General features: G+C 38.1%; 1 protein-coding gene across 1 annotated transcript in view; it reads right to left on the bottom strand.

Annotated features, from left to right (window-relative positions):
* The window catches only part of TFB1M (transcription factor B1, mitochondrial), a 56,381-nt gene extending 31,586 nt beyond the window's left edge, over nucleotides 1–24,795 (bottom strand). The window contains exons 1-4 of the mRNA XM_036871927.1: nucleotides 24,588–24,795; nucleotides 21,681–21,832; nucleotides 8,008–8,116; nucleotides 6,104–6,255 (exon numbers count right to left, since the gene is read on the bottom strand). Coding sequence (XP_036727822.1) covers nucleotides 6,104–6,255; nucleotides 8,008–8,116; nucleotides 21,681–21,832; nucleotides 24,588–24,720 — 546 coding nt within the window. The 5' untranslated portion in view covers nucleotides 24,721–24,795. The remainder of the gene's footprint in view (nucleotides 1–6,103; nucleotides 6,256–8,007; nucleotides 8,117–21,680; nucleotides 21,833–24,587) is intronic.
* Nucleotides 24,796–26,258: the final 1,463 nt, after the last annotated feature.

Here is a 26,258-nt window from a genome sequence, read left to right as displayed (position 1 = left end):
CTGTAAATGTGGTTTTTGTTCCACAGGCTGCAGGATTGTAGTTTTTCTTGCTTCTGCTGTCTGCCCTCTGGTGGTTGAGGCTATCTCGAAATGAACAAAATTTAAACAACAGAAAAAGAACCTGACAGAACCTAATACTGGCAACAATACGGAGCAACAGGAATTCTCATATGCCGCTAGTGAGAGGGGAAATTGGTACAAGCACTGTGGTCTATAATCTGGCAATATATATATTAAAGCTAAAGTTGGGTAAACCCTTATGATCCTTTAGGTCTACCTTTATGAATATATCCTAGAGACCTGCTTCACAAGGAGATATGTACAGGGATAGTCACTGCAACATTATATGTAGTATCCAAAAAAAAGTGGAAAAACATAAAGGTCCATCAATAGGTGGATAATTAAACTGTGGTAATTTTGACAATGGAATGCTAAATAATAGTTACAATGAATAACAAGAGACACCAACATAAATCCCAAATAGAGTAAACAATAATTGACAGAAAATATGTACAGTATGACTCCACTCACATAAAAACTTCAAAAGATTATTTCTTATTGTTTACTCTCTATGTGCATGTGTATATCTATCTATCTATATCTGTAGAGCAAGCAAAACATGTTCATGGGCATAATATCAATTTTAAGACAGTTCAATTCATAGGAGGGAAAAGGGGGATAGAAGAGGGCTCCAAACATCTCTATTTTATTTCTTAAAAAAGATATGAAAAATATGGCAATATATTAAGATTGGACAAAGCTGAGTGGTGGATAAAAAAATTAGGCATACTTATTTTTCTAAAATGTATCCTGCTTCTCTATGTTCTTAGAACTCCCTGGACATTCTAAATCTCTTCTGAATGATAGAGTCAACATTACAAATACCAACAATTACTGGAATAATCCTGGGGCCAGGTATGCCTGGGCTGTGCCGTACTACTAAACAGTCAAAGACGGAGCACTTTTTGAGTTACTGAGTTGGCCCAAAAGTTCATTTGTTACCCCCCACACCGCAAGATGGCTCTAGTAGCACTCAGCTGTCTTTAACTACATTCAAAACAGATTTGTTAGATTGTGACAGCTGTCATATCAGCGTGCATTGAAAAAAACTTATCAAAATTTTTGTGTAGCCATTTTAATACTGAAGATGGAAGAAAAAAAGCAACATTTTTGGCATATTATGCTTTATTATTTCAAGAAAGGTAAAAACGGAACTGAAACTCAAAAAAAAGATTTGTGCAGTGTATGGAGAAGGTGCTGTGACTGATCGAATGTGTCAAAAGTGGTCTGTGAAGTTTCGTGCTGGAGATTTCTCGCTGGACGATGCTCCACGGTGAGGTAGACCAGTTGAAGTTGATAGCGATCAAATCGAGAAATTAATTGAGAACTCAACGTTATACCACCCAGGAGATAGCCAACATACTCAACATATACAAATCAAGTGCTGAAAATCATTTGCACCAGCTTGGTTATATTCAACGCTTTGTTGTTTGGGTACCACATAAGTTACGTGAAAAAAACCTTGACTGTATTTCCGCATGCAATTCTCTATTTAAATGTAATGAAAACGCTCCGTTCTTAAAACAAATTGTGGTGGGTGATGAAACGTAGATACTGCACAATAATGTGGAATGGAAGAGATTGTGGGGCAAGCAAAATGAACCACCACCACTCCAAAGGCTGGTCTTCATCCAAAGAAGGTGATGTTGTGTATATGGTGGGAATGGAAGGGAGTCCTCTATTGTGAGCTCCTTCCAGAAAACTAGACTATTAATTCCAACATGTACTGCTCCCAATTAGACCAACTGAAAGCAGCACTCAATGAAGTGTCTGGAATTAGTCAACAGAAAACGCATAATCTTCCATCAGGACAATGCAAGACCACGTTTCTTTAATGACCAGGCAAAAACTGTTACAGCTTGGCTGGGAAGTTCTGATTCCTCCGCCATATTCACCAGGCATTGCACCCTTTGGATTTCCGATTATTTCGGTCTTTACAAAATTCTCTTAATGGAAAAACTTTCAATTCCCTGGAAGACTGTAAAAGGCACCTGGAACAGTTCTTTGCTCAAAAAGATAAAAAGTTTTGGGAAGATGGAATTGTGAAGTTGCCTGAAAAATGGCAGAAGGTAGTGGAGTACATTGTGCAATAAAGTTCTTGGTAAAAATGAAAAATGTGTCTTTTATTTTTACTTAAAAACCGAAGGAATCTTTTGGCCAACCCAATATATTTACTGTGCTGGGTGTTTCTCTTTCCTGCTTCACTGTCACGTGTCAAACTCTAATAGTCCCTTATACTTTGCTGCTTCTAACCAGCTGTGGGCATGAACACCACATAATTTGGCTTGTAAAAGCTTTGCCTTAGGTAAGATTTAAAAATAGGCTTTAATCTGAGATGCTGAGAAAATTTCCTATGGGCAAAGTTAACCGTAGATTTTGTAGCATATTTTGTTACTTAGAAGCCATCTCTCATCTCAACCCTTTTTACTAAAGTAAAGATTACCTGGCTCTTGTCTGTACTTGGACAGTTAAAATTACCGGGAAGTCAAGTTCAAGACAAGTGATGAGTTGCTACAGTATATATAACAAAATAAATTCTTCCTTACTAATATGTAGAGCCAAGAACTGTACATATTCTCATGCAAATACCAAAAACAAAGACAAATAATGGAAGTACAGATTTAAGTTAAAGAATAAGCTTATGGATCAAATGGTCAAAAATATTTCTAGTTCTTTATAAAGAAAAAAGGAACTTTACCACTGGCATAAGATTCAAAATTTTTAAAATGCATTGTGCAAACTGGCACAATTCAAAGCAGTTGTGTAAAACTAAAATGCAGCATGAACATAATCACAAAATTAGAAAATAAACCAAAAGAAATGCCCAGACTTAAAAAATTATCTCATCCTGGATTTTCTTCCAGTATTTTACTTTACATCTGAAAGGTGTGTTCCCACTGAAGAGAATTTAAAAATCACTTTAACCAAAAAGCAAACCAGGGAGGCATGGATGGTAAGCTAATTTGCTATAAAGACACATTTAAGTATAATATATTTCACCTAGAGTGCTACGTATCCAGTTCTGCCAGGGGAAGGGGTGTCCTCATGGACACCCATCCAATGTAACCCATCCAATCTTTGTAGCAAATACACACAGGCTGTGGAGATGAAAGTATGTGAATCCTATCTTATAACTTAGAAGAAAGCAGCACACATACCTGTCCCTAATTTATTAAGGAAAAATTCAAGCCACAAACCAGAAAGCTCTGCAAAGAGATTTCATTAAACGCTAGCATGAGTTAAACGGTCGATCAACCATTCAAACATGAATTGATGTTTCTTTGATAGATGTATTACAGATAAAGCTATGACAATTCAAACTCCATCACAGGATAGATTTGAAAAGCAAAAGCCCAGGGAATCAAACCAGGTAATTTTTCAGTAAAAAGAAAAACTCTTAACCCTTGAGCTTTTAAAAAATTCTGATTGAATATAAGAAAAACAACGGGTCAAAGAATTCACAAGGACAGTGTTATTTATTTTCCTATTCATCTAAAATAATTTTAAGTACAAATAGAAAAATTAGGCTTACACTTGAGAAGCTGCACAGCCAAACACCAGGGACGATGAGAACGAGATAATTAATGGAGAGGTGATTCCCTCCCTGCCAGGGATGTGACCATTAACCAGCCAGGGTCCCCTGGAGATGGCAGGAGATGAAGAGGCTGATGCTGGACCCAGAAAGAAAAGACCATAGGTCCGGTCACAGAAAGAACGTGAGCATCGTGACTTCAGCAGAAAACATATGACCTGTGTTCAAGTTCAGCTTTCCCTGTAACTAGCTCCACAACCTTTGGAAGACATTAAACTATTTGGAACCTCAGTTTCATCATCTATGAGGTTAGATGAGATTTGTTAAGGCCTCATTTATTGCTACACAGTCTGACTCTATTTTATGAGCTGTAACTTTAAACTGTCTACACGCCTCGTAATGTGTGAGCTGAATTCTTAAATTTACACCCTGTAGTCTTAGGAGGAACACGCTCATTTCTGTTCTGTAACTCACAAAGCCAAGCCAAGCAAATGTTTAAAAGTGCTTTCTGTGGCTAAATACAAAATTACAAATATGACAGTGTCAAGAACAAACAGAGGTTATATAAGAGAATGCTGCTTAGTCTTCCATTGAAACTTTCACTTGCAAAAATGTGAAAATCGTCAGAGGAGCAGTGTTTTCTACACTTCAAAAGCATTCCGTAAATTGCAGACTCAATATAAACTCTTCTCAATATTAATATTAACATTTAACTAAAATCAACTTTTTGTTAAAGAAAAATAATTGCATACGGTTAAGTGGAAGCAACACTGTTATTAATAAGCACAACTGACACTGAGTCATTGAAAATGTTACCCCACCTCTTCAGCCTGTTCCTTTGTTCTTTACCCCCAAAGAATCAGAGTACATAGTATTTTGCATTTCTATTGTGTTACTGAAGAACAGAAATACCATAATAATCATGTCAGCTGAGAAAAAAGAAACCAAGGACAAATCCAAAAGTTGAGAAAACAAGGAGAACTATTAGCATGGCCTCAATTCAAACCAACAGAAGAGAATTAACAGAGTCACGAGGAGGAGATGACTAGGACCTCAGGAAAAAGAGGATGTCATCTTAGAGTTTCTAACAAACACAAAAGGGTCCTACATTTTTGTGATGGATTTTATAGCCAAATACTCTAAAACAAAGTTTTTCCAACTGTGGCATTATTGACATTTTGGGCTGGTTAGTGCTGAGTAATTCTTTGCTGTGGGGGACTGTCCTGTGCACTGAAGGATGTTTATCAGCATCCCTAACCTCTACCCACTAGATGCCAGAAGCATCCCCAACATTAAAAAAACAAAAACCTCAGAATATCCAGTATCTTGTCAAAAATTATCAGGCTTGCAAAGAAGTGGAAAAATGGCACCCATAGCAAAGAGGGTGGGCAAAGTCAACTGGTAAAACAGTACAGAAATGACAGAGGTAATGAAATTAGTAGGTAAAGATCTTAAAATAGCCATTACAAATATTATACATATGCATAAGGATGCCAAGGAAAGCATGAACATAATGAGAGAAAGGGAAGATATAATAAGACTCAAATGAAACTTTTAGAGATAAAAATACAATATCTGAAATGAAAAATAAACTGAGTAAAATTAACAACGGATTAGACACTGCAAAAAAGAGTGGTAAATTTAAAGCTGCAGAATGATCCAGCATTGCCACTTTCAGGTTTATACCCTAAAGAAATCTTGCCTATGTGCACCAGCTGACATCAAAATAGGAACATTCATGACAGTTTTGTTTGTGATAATGAAACACTGAAACTAATGCAGGGTCCCAAAACAGGAAAATGGACAGATAAATCTGACAGATAAATAGTCAAAGAGTGGGTAGTAAACAGCTGTACAAATAAACTATAGCTATGAACATGAGCAGATCAGGATAAAAAGAATACAAAGAATACACGTTGTATGAACCCACTTGTATAAAGTTAAAAAATGGACAAAACTAAAGTATATTAATTATACAGATAAGAATCTACGCGATAAGCTATGCAGGGAATAATAATTCGCAAACTCATGGTACAGATTATCCTGGTAGCAGGTGGGGGACAGGAGATGTAATCAGAATGAGGTACACAAGAGGGTGTCAAAGATGTCTGTCATTTAATTATTAACTTGACTTGGGTGGCAGAGATTCATACGTTCTTTTTATTAAGCCATACATACACAAAGCCATGCATATACATTATATACTCTTTTGTATTTATATGTCATAATGAAATTTTTAAAAAAATGCTTATAGTCTACAGATTCCCTCCTTAAACCTCTGCACTTCAAAAACTGCTCTCGTCTGCCCTGAGGGTTTATTTTCTAGAGAGACAAACTTGGAACACTCCAGCCATGGGAATGCCTAGCAGGCTTAGCTGAATCAAAGTCTATCTATTGAATAATAAGACATGCAGCTCCCTTCCCTTTCTCAACTCCAAATTATCACATTCTTTTTGTTTTGTTTGGTAATTTGATCACATGATAAAATAGCCAGAAAATGTTAAAACTTACCTCTGCCACTTCCTTTTGAAAAGTCAAAGTCATCTGGGTTCTGCCATAAGCAAAAGGTCCATTTCTATGAGAAACGTTTTCAAGCCATTTGATAATCAGTGGAGTTGATACACTAAAAGGCAGATTTCCAATAATATGTACATTTGGAGGATCTGGTTGGCATAAGAAAAATAACTTGGAATGATTATTTCATCAATATATTCTGAATACAATTTTAGCTAAGAGTAAAATCAAACTGGATATGAACAGCATCAAACAAAAATATACAAAAAGATATGGCTGAGTATTTTCCAGTCCATTTATTCTTCAGAAGCAATGTTTTCTCACAATCCGCTTTGAATTATCAAGGAAAAAAAATCCTACCTAATTACTATTCAGTCAGTCAAAGTCTTCAGGTTTTGGCTTAGGAAAAATATGAAAAAGAACTGGTTTGAGGGAAAAGATCATTTGCGTTGGACATGATGAGGTCAAAGTTCCTACGGGGCACCCAGATGAAGCTGTCAGATACCCAGGCAGGGGATACAGGCTGGACATGAAGATTAAGTGTGCGCAGCATATACGTGGTAAGTGAGACCACAGGGGAGGAGAAATCCAGGCAAACCTGCTGCATGAGAACAGCAGATTCCACCCCTTCTCCCCCATCGCAGAAACAACATGTAAGATGTGGGTGGAAAAATAACCACCAGCAAAGAACAGTTAGAGAAAGCTCCCAACAATGTGAAAGGAGGAACAGGAGGGCCTGGTATCAGGGAAGACAGGAGCAGAGAAATCGTCTAGAAGAGAGTAACAGTCAGATTAATGCCAGGGAACTTGAGATGGTTTGAAGCAGGCAGTTAGGTCAGTTGTCACTGTGTCTGTGACGGGCTGGGCAGGCAGAAACCTGAAGGCTGGTGCCGAGAAGAGGACAGTGGGTTGAAAGGGGGAGACGGGCAGCGCTGGCGTCTCTGAAGGAGCCTGGCGGGCAGCGGCCAGAGACAAGGGGGGCAGCCGTGGGGGGGGCAGCCGTGGGGGGGGGGCAGCCGTGGGGGGGGCAGCCGTGGGGGGGCAGCCGTGGGGGGGGCAGCCGTGGGGGGGCAGCCGTGGGGGGGCAGCCGTGGGGGAGGCAGCCGTGGGGGGGCAGCCGTGGGGGGGCAGCCGTGGGGGGGCAGCCGTGGGGGGGCAGCCGTGGGGGGGGCAGCCGTGGGGGGCCGTGGGGGGCAGCCGTGGGGGGGGCAGCCGGGGGGGGGCAGCCGTGGGGGGGGCAGCCGTGGGGGGGGCAGCCGTGGGGGGGCAGCCGTGGGGGGGGCAGCCGTGGGGGGGGGCAGCCGTGGGGGGGGCAGCCGTGGGGGGGCAGCCGTGGGGGGGGGCAGCCGTGGGGGGGGGCACGCCGGAATCGCTCCTCCGGGTGTCCTGAGGGCTTTAAGGGGCAAGAAACACACCCCATTTATCTACGTATTCCAAGGAGCCGGCACATAGCAGGTACCCAGTAAACACTGTCTGTGAATGAAGAGCGCCTTGGTTAGTCATTGAATGTGAAAGACAATGGAAATAAAGTTAGAAGGGTGTGCGTACAGCTTGGTTCCCTAAAACACTTCTTTTTTCACCATTTAGAAAAAGTAACACTTTATAGTTCATTCCATCCTTATATGGTGTAATAAAAATGTAAAGTTTATTTGAACAGAACCCAAAATATTTGAAAAATATCGGGTAAATAAATTAGAATTATAAAATCAAATTACTTTATCTTACTTTGGAACAAAGTGGAAAAGCAGAAAAACATTGCAATGCACATTACCTATTTAATTCTATTCATTTAATTTTTAATATAAATATATAATAAACATTAATAATGTATAAGTAACATAAATATTTGTGATCTAAATAATTACAAAAGAAGATAAGAAAACCAACCCAAAGTCACTTACCATCCTCCCACTGTCTTTTGAGACTTTCTGGAAAAGCCCTTTCTATCTTAAATGTCAAGACATCTCCATGGACAATTCTCAGTTTTCCAGGTGCTGCATCAGAAAGCATCTAGTTTACAAAAAGGTCAATAAAATGAGCTTATACACTTTGGAGAAGAGTAGAACTAATTTTTTTTCTTCAAGTCTGTGCATCGTTAAATAAATCTGAAAAGCCAGACTAAGAATGATCATTAATGAACTAATAGCGTGTTGTGTCCACTGCAACAGGCAACTGTGGTGTCTGACTTTCAACACGTGACTGGGGATAGTGGCAGATAACAGTATAACAATAGCTTATAACATCACAAATAATACATTATCTTAATTCTGACCCTCAGAATGACTTGTATTTCTGTACAGATTTAGCAAAAACTCAACTCTTACCTGTCTTTTTTAAATTACAGACTAAGCAGTCTCCCAAGGCAACAGAAATAAAAACAAAAATAAACAAATGGGACCTAATCAAACTTACAAGCTTTTGCACAGCAGAGGAAACCGTAAACAAAACAAAAATACAACCTACAGAATGGGAGAAAATATTTGCAAACGATGTGACCCACAAGGGCTTAATTTCCAAAATATACAAACAGCTCATACAACTCAACAGCAACAAAAAAACCCAACCAAAAAATGGGTAGAAAACCTAAATAGACATTTCTCCAAAGAACACATACAGATGGCCAATAGACACATGAAAAGATGTTCAACACTGCTAATTATTAGAGAAATGCAAATCAAAACTGCAATGAGGTGCCACCTCACACCGGTCAGAATGGCCATCATTAAAAAGTCTACAAATAACATGCTGGAGAGGGTGTAGAGAAAAGGGAACCCTCCTACACTGTTGGTGGGAATGTAAGTTGGTGCAGTCACTGTGGAAAACAGTATGGAGGTTCCTTAAAAAACTAAAAACAGAATTACCATATGATCCAGCAATCCCACTCCTGAGCATATATTCAGACAAAACTATAATTCAAAAAGATACATGCACCCTAATGTTCATAGTGGCACTATTCACAATAGCCAAGACATGGAAACAACCTAAATGTCCACCGACAGATGAATGGATAAAGGAGACGTGGTACATGTATACAATGGAATACTATACTCAGCCACAAAAAAGAACGAAATAATGCCATTTGCAGCAACACTGATGCAACTAGAGATTATCATACAAAGTGAAGTCAGAAAGAGAAAGACAAATACCATATGATAACACATGTAGAATCTAAAATATGACACAAATGAACTTATCTTGAAACAAACAGAATCACGGACACAGAGAACACAGACTGGTGGTTGCCAAGGGAGGAAGGGGGAGTGGGGAATGGAAGGATTGGGAGTTTGGGGTTAGCAGACGTAAACTATTATATACAGGATGGATAAACAACAAGGTCCTACTGTGTAGCACAGAGAACTATATTCAATATCCTATGATAAACCATAAAGGAAAAGAATATAAAAAAAAGAATGTATATATATATGTATAACCGAATCAGCTTGCCATACAGCAGAAATTAACACAACATTGTAAGCCAACTATACTTCAATTAAAAATTATTGATAAAAAATAAATTAGAGACTAAGGACATTATAATGAAATACTGAGAATTAATTAGGAGCAAATCATAGGAAAGATGGACTTAATTCAACTAAATCTTTGTAGCCTAAGTATATACAAAGGATTCTACATGTTACCAAGATCTTTAACTTAATCGACAACTAGCGTCAAACAAGCAGAAAGTCATGTGTCACCGCCAAGCTGTATGTTCACGGCACTCTGAATCACTCCCCTGACCAGAGCACCCCTAAAGTACTTCTGATCCACAGGCACTTTCAACCTAATGAATTACCCGCACGTTTTAACAAAAGCTACCTCCCAGCCTATTTCTACCTTCCACTATTTGCTTTCCTTCCTCTTCCTTCAGTTTTTCCGAGTAAAAAAGAAAAATAAATAAAAGAAAAAAGTACTCTTTCCTTTATCTTCTTTTTTCTTTTTCCTCCATCTCATCCACCTTCGCATCACATCTTAAGAAATGCTCTTACAATACTGAAGCGCTGGCACCTAACTAAAAAGAGCCTTACAGCTAAGCCATCTATAAATTTGCATTGTGTTAAGTGCCCTGGACCCAACACAAAACTTGATTCTTGAAGTCCTTACTTAAAAAGCAAACAACAACAAAAAAAACAGATGCAATCCCTGAGCTTATAAAGCTCAACATGCAGGAGTGACTAAAATCAATGAAAACAAACACATCTAAAGTAGGTTACAAAGGAAGAGGTAACCCTCTTCCCACATTAAATCTCAGCTCAGGGAGCTCAGAGAACCTTGGCTCCAATTCAAGGAACTTTTGCCCCGAGCATCCGTTGGACCTTCTTCTCTAGCTCAATTAAAGCTAACTAATTCTCCTAACTCTCCTCTTCACTAACTCAGGCAACTGAGGAAGGACGAAAGCACCATCACAGAAGCCAGAGGGGAGACATGGACCAGGGCACCCAGTTGTAGATCACTCACACCTTTGGGTCAACAATGTGCCTTGCACATGCTTCTTTAGAGCACTGTGTATTACAATTATGTATATTTAAGTTTCTTTTCCCTGCAACAACATAGGCCCCTTAAGGGCACCTGTCTCTTATCTACCTTAATATCCCCTGCAGCTGCAATAGTACATAGTAGGTGCTCCATATATATTTGATAAGTGAATGAATAAGTGAATGCTCAAATGGCATTCAGTTTTCTGTGAAGCTGGAAAACTCCTCTCCTAGCCTGTGAGATTTGGGGCTCCCAAAATTTGTAGGGTCCAGAAACTTGCAAAGATTTATTTCACTGATAAATCAATTACAATTTGAGAAATGCATACCTGAAAAGCATTTACTAATTAGAGGCTAAACATTTTAAGTCTGGGAATCATCTACTTTGATACATTTAGCCATGGTAGTTTAGCAAAAATAATTGCGTACCTCTAATATTAATGTACTTATGGATTATTTTAAGTTACCATGATTTGCTAAAACTTAATCTGATGAGTTCCAGACAATTAATCTTAGAAAATATAATAACCTCAATATACCATAAAAATAAAAAAGGAGATAGCTCTCTATGGGACAGGTTCTTACTGTATAAAAACTGTGTATTTAATGATAGCATTTACCATCAATGAAGAACATTAAATTTTTTTCTATAATTATGCTTCACATAATTAAAACAAATAAGCATACCAAAAACGAAGAGGCAGAACTAAAAGCTTGTTTCACAATGTCAATGTAAATTTGGCTTTTTGGCATTAATTTACATGCTCTGATAACTCAACCAAGTTTGAAATGTTAATTTTTTCCACACTGACACACACAGCTGCATACCAGAAACCTGATGTAATACACATTCACCTTCCTTTCCTAAGTTTAAAGTTGCTTTTTTTTTTTTGGATTCCCCTTCAGGCTTAAGTGTCAGTGAAACAGCAAGTCGTCCTGTTCTTTAAAAGGTCTACCTTTTCCAGGACCACTCTGTAGCTTAATCTTCCCCCTTCCCACTCCCCACTGCAGAAGGAATGAATGCTGGTGTTCAGTTTTATGGGAAGGCCCTGAAGCAATTATGGAGGCAAAAAAAAAAAATGTTATACAAACTGAAATGACAGTATAATTACAGACAGCAGCCATTTCAACACCTGATGATATTCAGCAATGACACAGAAAGACCTTCTAACTAACCAGTAATAGAGGAAAATGTTTTCATTATCATAATTTGGGGAATGACGAAGGGGTGGGAAAGATCACTATTACAACCCTTCAAGAATAACACTTCAAAACACTGGAGGTGTTGCCTCATAATGTGCTCAAAGGCACAGCTGACTATGAATGCACACACTTGATTACAGCCAAATGGGTATTTATACAGACACTCAAATTGTTCTATCATTTTTATTTTAGTTTCCAATCCTATATTCTTCCAAAATGAGGCATGAGTAAGCTTTGAGTAAAAAATATTCATTAAATAAGGCTGTAAAAGAAGAAAGCAAGCCAAACCATGATAGGAGAAACATGTATGTAAATTGTGAGCGCTTTACATCGTAACAATCCTGGAGATGTTAGATCTCACAGCTGACCTACTGAATTATATCATTTTCACTCAGTATTGGCAGTAATTATATCCAGTTTCCAAGAGATCATGTGTTTTTCTGGTATTAAGTTTTGCAAAGGGTACAAGGAACAAATAGAGAATGCCTTTAACAAAAGTGAGAAAACAAATGCAGACGTATTCTTCACATGGTCACCTAAAAATCTCTCTCCTCTGACAAGTCAAGGTCTTAGTGAATGCTTTCTGTGGGGGGCAAGGAGCTATGGTCTAACTAGATAGTTTGCTGGTGATCTAATTTGATGAGGAAAGAACTTATACCCGATTATAAGGTACTTATGCCCAATTACCAATTCCTTGAGAACAAAAACTGTATCAAATAGCCATTTTGTATGTTTTATGCCACCTTCTCATGGTGAGGGGCTCCTGGCAGCCGACACTGTACAGTGGGCTAAGGATTAATTACCCAGCCCAGTGATACTACCTTCTTTCTAAATTGCCACAAAGTAGGAACCCAAACACTGTTGAAATAAGGGCTGGACAAAACTGTTAGGCAAACTATACGATAATGAATCTACAGTATGAAACACAATAGGTGAAAAACAGTTTTTTTATTATATAGAACACACAGAAAAGACTAATGCTATTATTCAAAAGGAATTTAAGATAATGTTACAAATGACTTTTCTAAGGGTGAAGATTACAACATGATTTCAAAAAGTCAGCCTGCTTTGCTTTTTAAACAGGACCAGAACATGTACAGTAGAAACTCACTTACTCAGACTCATCAAGGAATTAGATGTTTAATAATTTCCTATTCAACCAATGTAACTCCTTTAAGTGTTAACATCTCTTAAACAGAAACATACAGATGGAAATCTTTCTAAACTGTACTGCACAATTCTCTTCCTAACCCAAGAACAATGCACCCAATTTCACCCTTTTCTTGATGACTTGGGTCACTGTTGCCTGTAAAGCAATGGCCTCAATGGTTATGATGCCTTAGTGCTGTGCTTTTTTTCAGTTTTATATTTGCTTTTTATAGCTTTTCTGCCACAGTAATAATTGTTACTTCTTGCTCTTGTCAGTGGGTCTGCTTCTAGCATTGATCTCTGTACTTACAACTTACAGTGGACTAGGAAATCACTTTGGCTGTAAGTCACCTTTTGCTAATTGGTTGAGTGTTGTCTATGTTATGATTGACTACGGTTATATCTATATCAAGTAACTTATATGTGTAAAGTATGTAATTATCACAACAGAAAGTCCTCCTTATGTAAAATTTGCTAGCAATGAAAGAATTTCAAAATTCTACTACCTCTGATTAAAAACAGCTCCTTTTGTCAGGATGACTAGATTATATGTCCCTTTACAAGACGACAGGGAAGGAGAATAATTATAATAGCAACCATTTACTGACTACTGGCAATAGGCCAAGCTCTTTACATAAATTTCTATCTATCTTTGTAATAACCACAAAAGATGACTATCATTCCCATGCTGCGGATGAGAAAGCTGAAGCTTAAAAAGATTCAAAGGCAAGCTCAGGGTCACAAAGCTAGTAAGTGACATATATGATATCTGAACATTAGCCTATTTGATTCTCAATGCCATGAACTCTCTACTTTGCCTATCAAGTAAGAAATAATCACTCTGTTTACCTATTATAAAATCCCAGAGGTAATACTAACAATAATCAATGCCTTACTATCTCCAAAATTCCATGAAATAAAACACATAACTTAACGGTTAGGAAGAATCCTAGAGCTTCTTACTCTGGTCAAGATGAAATATAGGAGACCAGATACATTCTTTTGCCTTAAACGAGAAACGGACAAAATAGTTGAGGCAATAATATTCAGACACTGGATAACAGGAAGTGCAGGAAAACCTGCAGATCCAAGAAGCTCTCACTGCCCCACGGGCAAGAAACATGAAGAAAATGACACCAAGGCACATCATGATGAAAATGCTCAAAACCAGTGATAAAGAAAAAAATCTTAAAAGCAGCCAGAGAAAAAAGACAGAAGCAAAGATAAGAATGACAGCAGATTTCTTGTCAGAAACAACACAAGTAATAGCAGAGCAACATCTTAAGAGCACTGAAAAAACCCAAAAACCTGACACTATGTTTGTTAAACACAAAGGCAAAATAAAACACTTTTTCAGTCATACTAAAAAAGATTTATTACCAGGAGATCCACACTACAAGAAATGCTAAAGAAAGTTTTTCCGGTAGAAAGAAAATGATACTAAACAGAAGTATGGAAGAAGAGCACTCAAAATAGTAACCACATGGGTAAATATGTAAGAATTTTGGCTTATTATTTAAGTCTCTTTAATATAGAATTGACTTTTAAAACAAAAAATAACATTGTATTGTGAACTTTATAACCTATGGAGAAATACGGCAACAACAGCACAAAGGCCTGGCAGGAAGAGATGCAAGTACACTATTGTAAGATCTGTATGCTATACGTGAAGTGGTATACGTAATTACTTGAAGATAGACTGGAATATGTTAAAGACAGATGTATACTGTACACCTTCAATAAACCACTCAAATAATAAAATACAGTTACAGATAATAAACTGCAGTAGACTGACTACTGGCCCAGCAAAGACCCACACCCTAATCCCTGGAACCTGTGACTACGTTATGTTACATGGTAACAGGAACTTGGCTCATGTGATTAAGATCTTGAGATGGGGAAATAAGCCTAAATTATCCAAGTGGACCCAAGGTAATCACAAAGGTGATGAGAGGCAGGAGGATCAGAGGCGATAGTAGAGATGTAGACGCGAGAGGCACATGAGCTAATGATGGCAGGTGGCCTCTAGAAGCTGAAAAAGGCAAGGAAACATTCTCCCCTGAAGCCTCCAGCAGAATACAGCCCTGCTGACCTTGCTTTTAGACTTCTGACCCCCAGAACTGTAAGAGAAAAATTTGTCATTTTAAGCTACTGAATTTGTGGTAATTTGTTACAGCAGCAAGAGAAAACTAATACATAAGACAGAGATGGCCAGAGTGGTGGGAAAAATGCAAGATCCACTACACACTTGCCTATGAGAAACACACTTAAAATATAAAAACAGAAATAGGTAAAAAGGATGGAAAAGATATACATTTCTAACACTAATCAAAAGAAAGATGGAATGGCTATATTAATATCAGACAACGTAGATTTCAGAAGAAAGAATATCACCAGGGATCATGAAGATCATTTCAAAATGATAAAGAAGCCAATCCATAACAAAGATATAACAATCCTAAATGTTTATGCACCTAAAAACGGTGTTTAAAAATAGGTGAAACAAAAACTCATAGGACTGCAAGGAGAGACAGACAAATCTGCAATTAGAGTACAAGATTTCAATACCTTTCTCTCAATAAATGATTGAACAAGTGGACAGAAAATCACTAAGGAGACAGAAGACTTGAGTAATGCCAACTGACGTAACTGAAATTTATGCTGCATCCAACAGCAGCAGAATGCATATTCTTTTTAAGAAACATTTACCAAGACAGATCATATTCCATATGCCATAAACAAGTCTGAATTAATAAAAAATGATTCAACTCATACAAAGTATGTTCTCTGATTACAGTGGAATTAGAAATTAATAACAGAAAGAGATCTGAAAAGCCCCCAAATTTGCAAACTAAATGATACACTTCTAAATAATCCACAAGTCAAATAAGAAACTATAAGGGAAATTGGGGCTAAAGTCTTTCTTTAATATCTCAAAAAATATTAACAAGAAAAAGGAAATTAGAAAGTATTCTGAATGCAATGAAAATGAAAACAACATATCAAAATTTGTGGGATTCTCCTTAAGGTGTACTGAGAGGGAAATTTATTGTACTAACACCTATAAGAAAATAAGAAAGGCTTCAAATCAATGACTTCAGTTTCCACCTTAAACTATAGAAAGAACAAATTAAACCCAAAGCAAGAGGAACAAAAATTTCAGAGCAGAAATCCATGAAATAAAACAATAGAGAAAAATCAGCAATTCCAAAGCTGTTTTTGTTTGTTTAAGATCAATAAAGTTGACTACTCTGTAGCCAGACTGATCAGTAAAGAGAGATATGCCAATTACCAACATCAGGAATGAGAGGTGACATCATTACAGATTCTACAGATGGTTTATTTACCATTAGAAAAATCAATATAATTCGCTATATTAACAAATTAAAAAAGAAAACCATACGATTATCTCAAAAACTCAGAAAAAGTATTCTTGCAAATCCAATATCCATTCATTATTTAAAACAAACAAAAAACTTCTCAGCAAACCAGGAACAGAAGGGACCTTCTTCAGTCTGAAAAAGGAGATCCAGGAAACCTACAACTAACATCGTACTCAATGGTTAAGAGTCTGAATGTTTTTCCCCTAAGACCCGAGAAAGACAAGGATGTTTATTCCTACCACTTCTGTTAAACACTGTACTGGAGGTCTTAGTGCAAGATGAAGATAAATAGTGACAAATAGATTGGAATGGAGGTGGTGAAACTGTCTTTATTTGCACATGAAATATTAATATATGCAGACAATACTAAGGAATCTACAAAACAGCTACTAATAAGTGAGTATAGCAAGGTTGCAGGATACAAAGTCATTATCTAAAAAAAAAAAGGTATTTCTACATAGTAACAACAAACAACTTGGAGTTAAAATTAAAAACCAATACCATGTACGATAGTATCAAAGAATATGAAATAGTTAAGGGTAAATCTGACAAAAGATGTGCAAGACTTGTCTACTAAGAACTATAAAACATGGCCATGAGAAATTAGAGAAAACCTAATAAATGGAGCAATATATCACAGTCATGGATCAGGAGACTATACTATTAAGATGCCAGTTCTCCCCAAAGTGATCTACAGTTTTAATCCAATCGCAATCACGTGAGGCTTTTTTTTTTTTAAGTGGAAATTGCCAATATGATTTTAAAACTATATGGAAATGCAAAGGATCTAGAATAGCAAAAACAATTTCGAAAAAGAAGAACAAGGTTGGAAGACTTACATTACCTGCTCTCAAGTCTTACTATAAAGCTACGGTAATCAACACAGATTGGTACTGGTGAAAAGACAGACCTATAGATCAATAAAACAGAATTGGAAGTCCAGATATGGACCAACACACACAAAGCTAATTGATTTTTGCCAATAGTAACAAAGCAACTCAATGAGGAAAAGATAATATTCTCAACAAATGGTGCAAAAAAAAAAAAAAATCTTTACCCTTACATCACAATATACACAAAAGTTAACTCAAAATGTGTCATAGACCTATATGTAAAAGTTAAAACTATGAAACTTCTAGAAGACAGGAGAAATTCTTAGTTTGGGTTTTGGCATTTTTTTTTTTTTAATTTCTCAAAGTACTGTGACTCTGAAACATGCATTAAATTTAAGTGCTAAAATTTCATGCACTTAGATGGGGCAAGGTGGAAGCAAATTATATTGACTCCATTTTGAGAATTTAGAGTTAGAATGATCTCGCTAAGATTAGTGTCTAAACAAGTTTCCTTACTGAAAATATTTTAGAGATACCTTCATAATTTTTCTGCTCATTGTAAGGAACTAGTATTACTTAGTGATTCATAGGGATTTATTGTAATATTTTACTCCAAACTGTAGATTTGTAGATATTCAAGGTTCATGTTCCTCTCATTGTGCCAAAAGAAGATCAAAGTGAGACTTCTGCCTTTCACTGTTATTTTTGCTTTGTCATGGAATGTTTAGAACAAGAGGAGAGCAAGTTCTGGCAGAGTTTATAATTTGGCTCACCTGGAGCAAACCAACCAGGAGGCACTCTAACTACTAAATTAAGGTCTCTACTTAATCAACACTTGGAAAATTGGAGAGGGATTTTATTTTCCTCCTTCCCATTTACAATCATCCCTTGGTATCTGCAGGGGATTGGTTCTAAGACCTGCCGAGAATACCTAAATTCACAGATACTCAAGTCCCATAATCAGCCCTCTGTACCTGTTCAACCTCAGATTCAACTAACCTCGGATCGTATAGTACTGCATGTATTTACTGAAAAAAAATCTGTGTATAAGTGGACCACTGCAGTTCAAATCCGTGTTGTTCTAGGGTCAAGTGAACTTTGAAAACCACTGGATCTTATGTTGCTTATGATTCTAAGAATTTGTACATTATTCAGGAAATACGCTTTCAACTCAATTAGCATTCAACTTTTTAAAAAACTGAGATACAATTAACATATAACAGTATGTTAGTTTCCGGGGCACAACATAATGTTTAGATATATGTGTACACTGTGAAACTATCACCACACACTTACAAATTTTTCTTCCTGTGATGAGCACTTTTAAGATTCACTCTCTTAGCAACTTTAAAATATACAGTACCGTATTAACTGTAGTCAGCGTGCTCTACATTACATCCCCAGGACTTATTTTATAACTGGAAGTTTGTACCTTTTGACTAACTTCACCCAGTTCACCCAAGCCCAACCCCCAGCCTCTGGCAGTCACCAATCTGTTCTCTGCATCTACAAGTTCACTTTTGTTTTGTTGTTGTTGTTTTTTTAGATTCCACATCCAGATAAAACATCCAGAAGAAAATGTAGGAGAAATTCTTAGTTTTGGCCAATTATTTTAAAACTAAGGTGTAAAAAGCATCAAATTAAAAAAAATTTGATAAACTGTACATGATAAAAACTAAGTTTTATGCACAATCACAAGAAAATGCAACCACAATAAGAGAAAGAAACTCCACATGTCCAATACTAGTTTGATGAGTTGGAGAAAGTCCCAATGTTTCCACAGCCCTGGGGATTTTCTAGTGCTCCAAAGGAATAACATTACTGTTCTCCTACACCTCTTTCCAGATTAGCAGTCTCATGAACAATCCTTAATTACAAAAGTGCCCAAGGCATGGGGATGATAATTTAATTGATTACTTATATCAAAAATTGTACTGAGTGCCCACTAAGATAAGGCATTCATTTAATCCATAACAATCCTATGAGCAAACCAAGGCACACAGAGATAGTTACCTGCCCAAAGTCATATAAATAGTAAACAGTAGAGCCTGAAGTCAAACACAGGCCATTTGATGCTAACAGTCTGTTCTTCGCTACAAACTCATACTATAATGCTTCCACGGATTAGACATGTTTTCTTACATTACAACATGCTGATAGTGAAACCTATGTTATCACTATGTTCTTTCCCTTAGGCTGCCTCGTGATAATGTTTTAAGAATTGAATTAAGCTACAAATGACATACTTTCAGCTAGCAGACATTTTATAAATTATTACAATTTCTTTAAAAAGTAATTCTATTAGCTTAGATATCACTAAAATGGAATCCTTAAAATAGATCACTCTCCTTCTGCCTTCACTGAGTTTTATGATTAATTTAGTACCTCTAAAAGAGAGTGGTTTTACATATTGAAACATTCTTTACAGGAAAAAGAAGTCTATTTGATATTTTAGTACCCAACATTTCTTTTTAACATAAATTCCTTTCCTGCATATAAGACACTAAAAATTAATTTTGCCTCTTCTACAGAAACAAAAAAGAAGTCAAATACACATTTCTTGCACAGTAATTTACCTTGAAATCAACCTTCATTGTTAGGAAAAAAAGTACAGAACTCTTGATAATCAATGCTACACAATTATTCACTTTCATCATTAAATAACACATTTAATCAGCTAATTAGATAGATCCCTACAAAGACAGAGAGACAACCTTTTTATCTCCCATGTGAGACATTACTGAACACCTGCTATGTGCCAGGCACTCTTACATGTCAGGGAACAAACCAAACAAAAATCTCTACCCTCATGGCGCTTACATTCCACGGGGTGAGACTGACAACAAATAAGAACATATAGTGTGTCAGATGATAATAAATCTCATGAGACAAATAAAACAAGGCAGAGGTTAGGAGTGCGGGAACCTGCGTAGGCGGGGAGTGGGGGCAGGTGAGAAGAGACGAGTACAGTTGTCTTTTAGTCTGTCTTCAAAGATCTTTAGTTGAGACCAGAGAGGAGAATATATAAATTAAGCTGGCGATGAGAAATGTGATTCACCTCCCTGCCTAATGAGAAAGAATTACACGTAAGAGACGGTGAGATTTAGGGTTAAGATGTCCCTTTAAGGGGAAAAAAGTCAGATGAGTCTTCTTCTCTATGCCCACAAAAGGGTTAGATAAATAAACCTGCAGGGAATTACGCAGTGTTATTCAGTTTATTTTTATCATCTTATGCTCTCACCAAAAATAACAATATTATCACTTCCACCTCCCACTGATACACTGCTCTTTCCTCAAATAAAGTTATAAATCTGAAACCAATTCTATCAATAAAGGCTGGCAAAATTAGATGAAACTAAATACATAATTGTTTAAAGCATAAAAACTAGAAATAGCAAAATAATGAGAAAAAATCACTAGGTTTCTAAAAAAAATTCAGAGGCATGAACACAAAGCCCTAGATTTTCAAACAAATTTTTTCTAACTGTTCTAGCAGAAATTAAACATTCATCCATTAATACATACAAAAGCATCAGAATGTCCTAATTTTAAACCAATCTGTCCTCTTGTATGAAAGTAACAATGTAGATAATTTTATTATTCTGCTGGACTCGCCTAATAAATTACTACTCATATGAACTAAAGGCTAAGGGCTCTTTTAAAGTTTCAGAATTGCAGAGGAATCAAACAAAGGCCCTTTTAAGGGCATTAAGTGCCTCCCATGAAGAATTCCCTTTACAAGATCCCTGATATAATCTGTTCCTCTGTTTGCCACTATTTTAAAAATATAAGTCCCTCCTCATTTTAAATCCACATGTGCCTCCCTCAATTCTTACCTATTTGTTTTAGTTCTCTTCTAGAGAAGACCAAAACAAGCTGATCCTCCCCACCACAACCTTTGATAGGCAGCTGTCAATCCCCTCCCTCAAGGCTTCTCTTCTGTTGAAACACACCCAATTCCTTCAAATATTTCCCATATGACATCACCTACTGTTTTAGATGCAGGTATCATTTCATTTAAACCTCATCTTAACTCTACGTGTACAATGGCACAACTTAATTTCTTCACTCAAAAAATCCTTATACAAATGCCTAAGCTTAACAATTAGTCTCTCTCAATGAGGCATATGTCTTCATCTTTTGCTTGTAGAAATGATTTTCTGAATTTAAATGAGGTTCTCAGAAGTCACTATTGGCATTACTTAGTTTTACTTATTTTTGAAAGAATGGGCCATGACATGCACAGCTATTAGTAGATAAAAAAAGATCACACAAGGCAATTAGTTTATTTGGTATCAATGCATAAAGCAGGTTTATTCAAGCTGTGGCCAACAGTTCATGTGGGCATGCTGGCTGGAAATGCAGATTCCTATACCACTCCAGACTATGGAATCAGCATCTATGGAACGAAGCCTGGAGAGCTGCAGTTGGAGGAGCAAACTATAGAATCCTTGGATACCCTGGGGTTTAAGGATCATTGTTTGAAGATTTATACTGAGTTTTTGCCTCCTAAAAAAGACACCAAGTATCTCACCTGTAATCCAGGAATAAATCGACTATCCTTTTCAACCACCAGAAGTTCAGCCACACCGGCATTGAGAATGGATCTTGTGATTCCCCCAGGCCCAGGGCCCACTTCATAAACATAAGCATTTGTCAGATTGCCAGCTTTCCTTACAATTTTATCTAGAGAAAAGAAAGTTTCAGTCGATTACCTTGGCAAATTTCAACATATGGAATTTAAAAAGAAAAATAATCTACACAAATTCTTATCAGCAATTACTCAATCAACTAATCTTTTATATATAATATATAGAATATTTATCCGATTATTTAACGCTCAACCTAAACCAACATATAGTGGCCATTCAATATTCTACCATATAACTGGTGAATTGTACCAAACCCTTAATAAAAACAAGATTACCATAACAAATTTCCTTAACGTAAATTTAGCCGACATGGTCTTTTCTACTTGTTCCTCTGCCAAACCAATCAATTCCTAAGAAGAACTGCCTGGAAAAGCACGCACCACTTCTCTACAGTTGTTGAACACTGAATATCTGAATAAGCAAGACGAGTTTCACGCTCAGAATCCACAGTGCTGCTAGTTAAAAATCCAGAAGCAAAAAGTGCTGGCAGTCTCTATTTTTACCAGCAGGTATCTAGTTGGTGGTCAATATGGCAATGGCAGCAAGTTCCTAGCTCGTAAGACTTGCAGAAACTTGAATTCTTGGTTATTTTCAGGAAAAAGTGACACTTAGCAGTGGAGGTTTTTTAAGCTTTGCAAACGTGCAAGTTGATACGAGAAAATTAATTTTTTAATTAATCGATCTCTCTAAGTTAGCAGACCTTAAGAAACCATGGAAAAGCAGAGTACTGAGGATTCACTGCAATCAACCATCACTTCAGGAAAAACAAACAACAGACTGGTTTTACTGACTGAGATATTAAAATCCAAGCAACTGGGCTTCTTGGGATAGTGGAAATTTGGCCACTGAAAACATACCAGCACTTCACTGCATTGTTCACTAATACCGTACAGTCTCATTTTTGCTTCCATTATTGATAACCCACCCTTGTAGGCTTAGAGTAAAAAAAAAGTCTCTCAACCATCCAAAAATAGTTTTCTCTTTAATGGGTGCCAGGAGAAAACTTGTACCCACTGACCATCTATTTGTTATAGGTGCTTTACATGCTTTCTCACAGCAAATCCTTACAGCACATTAACTAAGAACTACTATCCCAGTTTAACTTCTCTACACTTCCCGGTTTCCTTGTTTATTATTTTATTTGGGTGAGGTCAACTAGAAAGCAAATGGAAGAGAAGGGACCCCAGCTCAGGTGTAAATCCTAAAGCCAATCCTTCCTCCACTAGAGACCAATGCCTCTCGGAGGGAACAGAGATTCTGCATTAAGCACAGGTATCGTGGAGTGAATTTAATATTCTCATTTTTTTTTTAATGGAGAACTATCACAGTAGGTAGGACAGTCGTTCCACCTTAAACTTTTCAGAAACATTCAAGTACAAATGACTATCAAAGAGGCACTGTCAATTCACTACGCTTGGGTTTCCATCTTGCCCTGCTCACACCTGAGCTTCTCACCTCACACAAGTACCTTAATTTCCCTTCACTTTGGTTCCTATAGAAGAGGGAATAATAGTACCTAGATTCCAGAATTTATTCCTAAAGGTGAATAAAGACTCACATGAAAAAATGTATATGAAGGATTTTTTTTGGAAATATAAAGACCTGTATTTTCAGTCCTGAAAATGGGGCTCTATACCTAGAATGTGGCTGATGACTAGTAGAAAAGGTTGGTTCTGGTTACTACCAGGAGCAAAGAATTTGAGAGGTGGGTAACCTATTAAAGCTCTTATAGTAGAGCTCTCCTCGAATTAAAAGATGAGAAAACTGAAACCAAGTTAAGCTATTTTTACCCAGTTATACTGCTACCGATCTGTCCACACTGCTATTCTATGTCCAAAAAATAAAACATCCTATCCATGCTTTGTGGACTGTACTTCATTTAACAGAAAATGAACTTTCGGGGTGTGATTTACTGATCCTTTCAGTTTCTGAAGAGGGGCCAAACAGACTGAAATATCAAAACCTCAGAAACGTTAAGTATTCCAACCGTGAACTAGTGGCCATATTTGATATACATCGTATTCTTGGAAGTCTCATCTTTTAGAACGACCAGCACTCAGAAACGGTGGTAGAGCTTAAACGAATATACACGTTTGTCAAAATGTATCACACTGTGCGCTTCAAACAGGTGAATTTTATTGTACTTTAAATGTTACTTCATAAAACGTGACTTCAGGAGTGGGAATGTAAACTGACTAAAATGTAAGCTCCTTGGGGACAGACTTCGCCTTGCTCACTCCCATATCCCATCTTCAGCTCTAGCACATAGGGGCTGGTTTAATATGTATTTACGAAATGAGTATTTGCACCCTCGAGGATTTTAGACTCAACAGGTAAACGTTTAAATAACGAAGCCCATGAAACTGACACTCTTCCGACGTTGTTACTCATAAAATCCCTGCTCTAATTTAACTGCATAAAAAGCCAATCTAGTCAGCACGTGCAGTGTATTTCGTATTGTAAACACACCGAGACTCGAATTCCAAAACCGCCTTTCAGTAAACGCGAACCCTTCTACGCCTAGTGTTTGCTCGGCGTCCGTACAACCTGCCTCCAAAAGCCCACGGCAAACACCCCTGAGCAAACAACGCATTCCACAGGTCCCCCGGGCGGCGGGACTCCGGAGTTCTTTCAGTTCAAAGCGGCAGAAGGGCCTGACTTAAGTCCACTGCACGCCTGTGCCTGACCCCCGTCACCCGCCCGCAGGGTCCGCGCGACACCCCCCCCCCCGACCCACGCCCCAGGGACGCGGGGGGAAGACATCCGGGGAGCACTGATAAGCCATCCACCTGTCAGCCTCAAGTCCAAGAGAAAATTCTGGGATAGCTGCTTCACGGCTCGCAGTCTAAACAACTTAATGATTTCTCGAATCGTGGGCAACGGCGGGAGACGAAAAGTGCCGAGCGTCCTGGAAGCGGCCATGAGCCCCGGCCCGGCCGCACAGGTCTCACGCAGGTCCTCCCCCGCGGTTCCTTAATTGAAGGCGGGCGAAGAGCCGGGCAGAACTATAGCCCGCCTCCGAGCCTACCTTATTGGTCAGACGTACCCCGCCGGAAGCGATGGGACGCGAACAGGAAGTCCGGGCGCACACATGGCGCATGCTCCCCGTCCGGTTAAGCGCGGTGCGGTCTGGGTACACGCTGGTTTCCGCACGTGAGGGCGGGGGAGGCGTCTACGGCTCTAGTGGTTGGGCGGTGGCCGGAGCGGCCCGGGGGGGCGGGGCGAGGCGGGGCCTGGGCAGGAACGGGGAGGGGCGGATCCAGGGATTGGTGGATGAAGTTCTCCTGGTGGATGGGCGTACCTAGAGCCCCTCTGTGAGGGGTCGCAGGTGATTAGAGGCAAAACTGTTGATTGCTAATAACTCTCTTATGGTTAGGTGTTTTTAGAACCTCAGCACTGCAGGTGCGGGATAGCAGGTTTCTAACTTGTCTTGGCCTTATTGTTACTTTTTTTTTTTTTTAATCTGTTAAGTGAACCTAATGTCTGCTTTAAAATTGTGGCGCTGAGAGAGGTCTCCTGGTGTGTAGATCCAGAACGTAGAGCAGTGCATGCTGTGTGGTAAAGCCGCAGTCAAAGATGGCGGTTACAGCTATAATTATCTGGCAGGTGAATGCGGCCCAGAGGAGTTAAACAACATCAGCACAGGTGGTTCGTGAGAGAGCCAGAGTAGAACCCAACTCCTGTCCCTTAAAAATGTCATCAATTAGAAAAACCGCTTTGTTCAGTACTTTAGGCTTTAGGAAGTGTTTTCGTGTATATATCAAATACTTGTTTTTGAACCTTTCACTAACAGTGTTGTGAAATAAATAGGGTAAATGTTACTAGCCTCCGTTTAGAGCGGAGGAAACAAAAACTTTAGAGAGGTGAGATACCTTAATGAAACTCACAAAGCTAGAAAACTGTAGAACCCAGATCCAATCTAAGTTTCCTGACGCGTGTGGTGGCTGCTCTTTCTGCTAATCTGCCTACGAATTGAGTATTGTTTGTCGCCTCTTGCATAGCTCCCCAGAGTTTTCTTATTGCCCCTTCATCCTGCAAGCCTCTCTTTGTAGCAACTGGAAAACGAAGGATGAAAGGGAAGGAAAATTAAACATGATAATACTGATAATAGCTAACATTCACTGAGCTTTTCCAAAGTATCAGGCTTCACAGCTGAGTGCTTTAGGACCATCATCTCCTTAATTGTTACAAAAGATAAAGGCTTAGAGAGGTTCAGCAATTTGCCCTAGGCTGCCCAGATAAAAAGTGGTAGAGTCAGGATTTAAATTCACAATTCTGTGTCCAGAGCCTGCTTTTTAAGCAGTGCAGTGGAGAGGTCATATGACTTGCCTAGGATGGAAAACAACAAAGCAAAGAAAGATATTAAAAATCTCTCTGATAGATGGGAGAATTTAGCTTTTCTAACCCTGTTTTTTTGTGAATTGCTCATTGGTCACAAGTGAATCATAAAATTTTATATT

The sequence above is a fragment of the Balaenoptera musculus genome, chromosome 12 (assembly GCF_009873245.2).
Source record: "Balaenoptera musculus isolate JJ_BM4_2016_0621 chromosome 12, mBalMus1.pri.v3, whole genome shotgun sequence".
In the NCBI taxonomy this organism is placed as follows: domain Eukaryota; kingdom Metazoa; phylum Chordata; class Mammalia; order Artiodactyla; family Balaenopteridae; genus Balaenoptera; species Balaenoptera musculus.
Note: the sequence above shows the minus strand (reverse complement) of the source record. Positions and strands in the feature narration are given on the sequence as shown.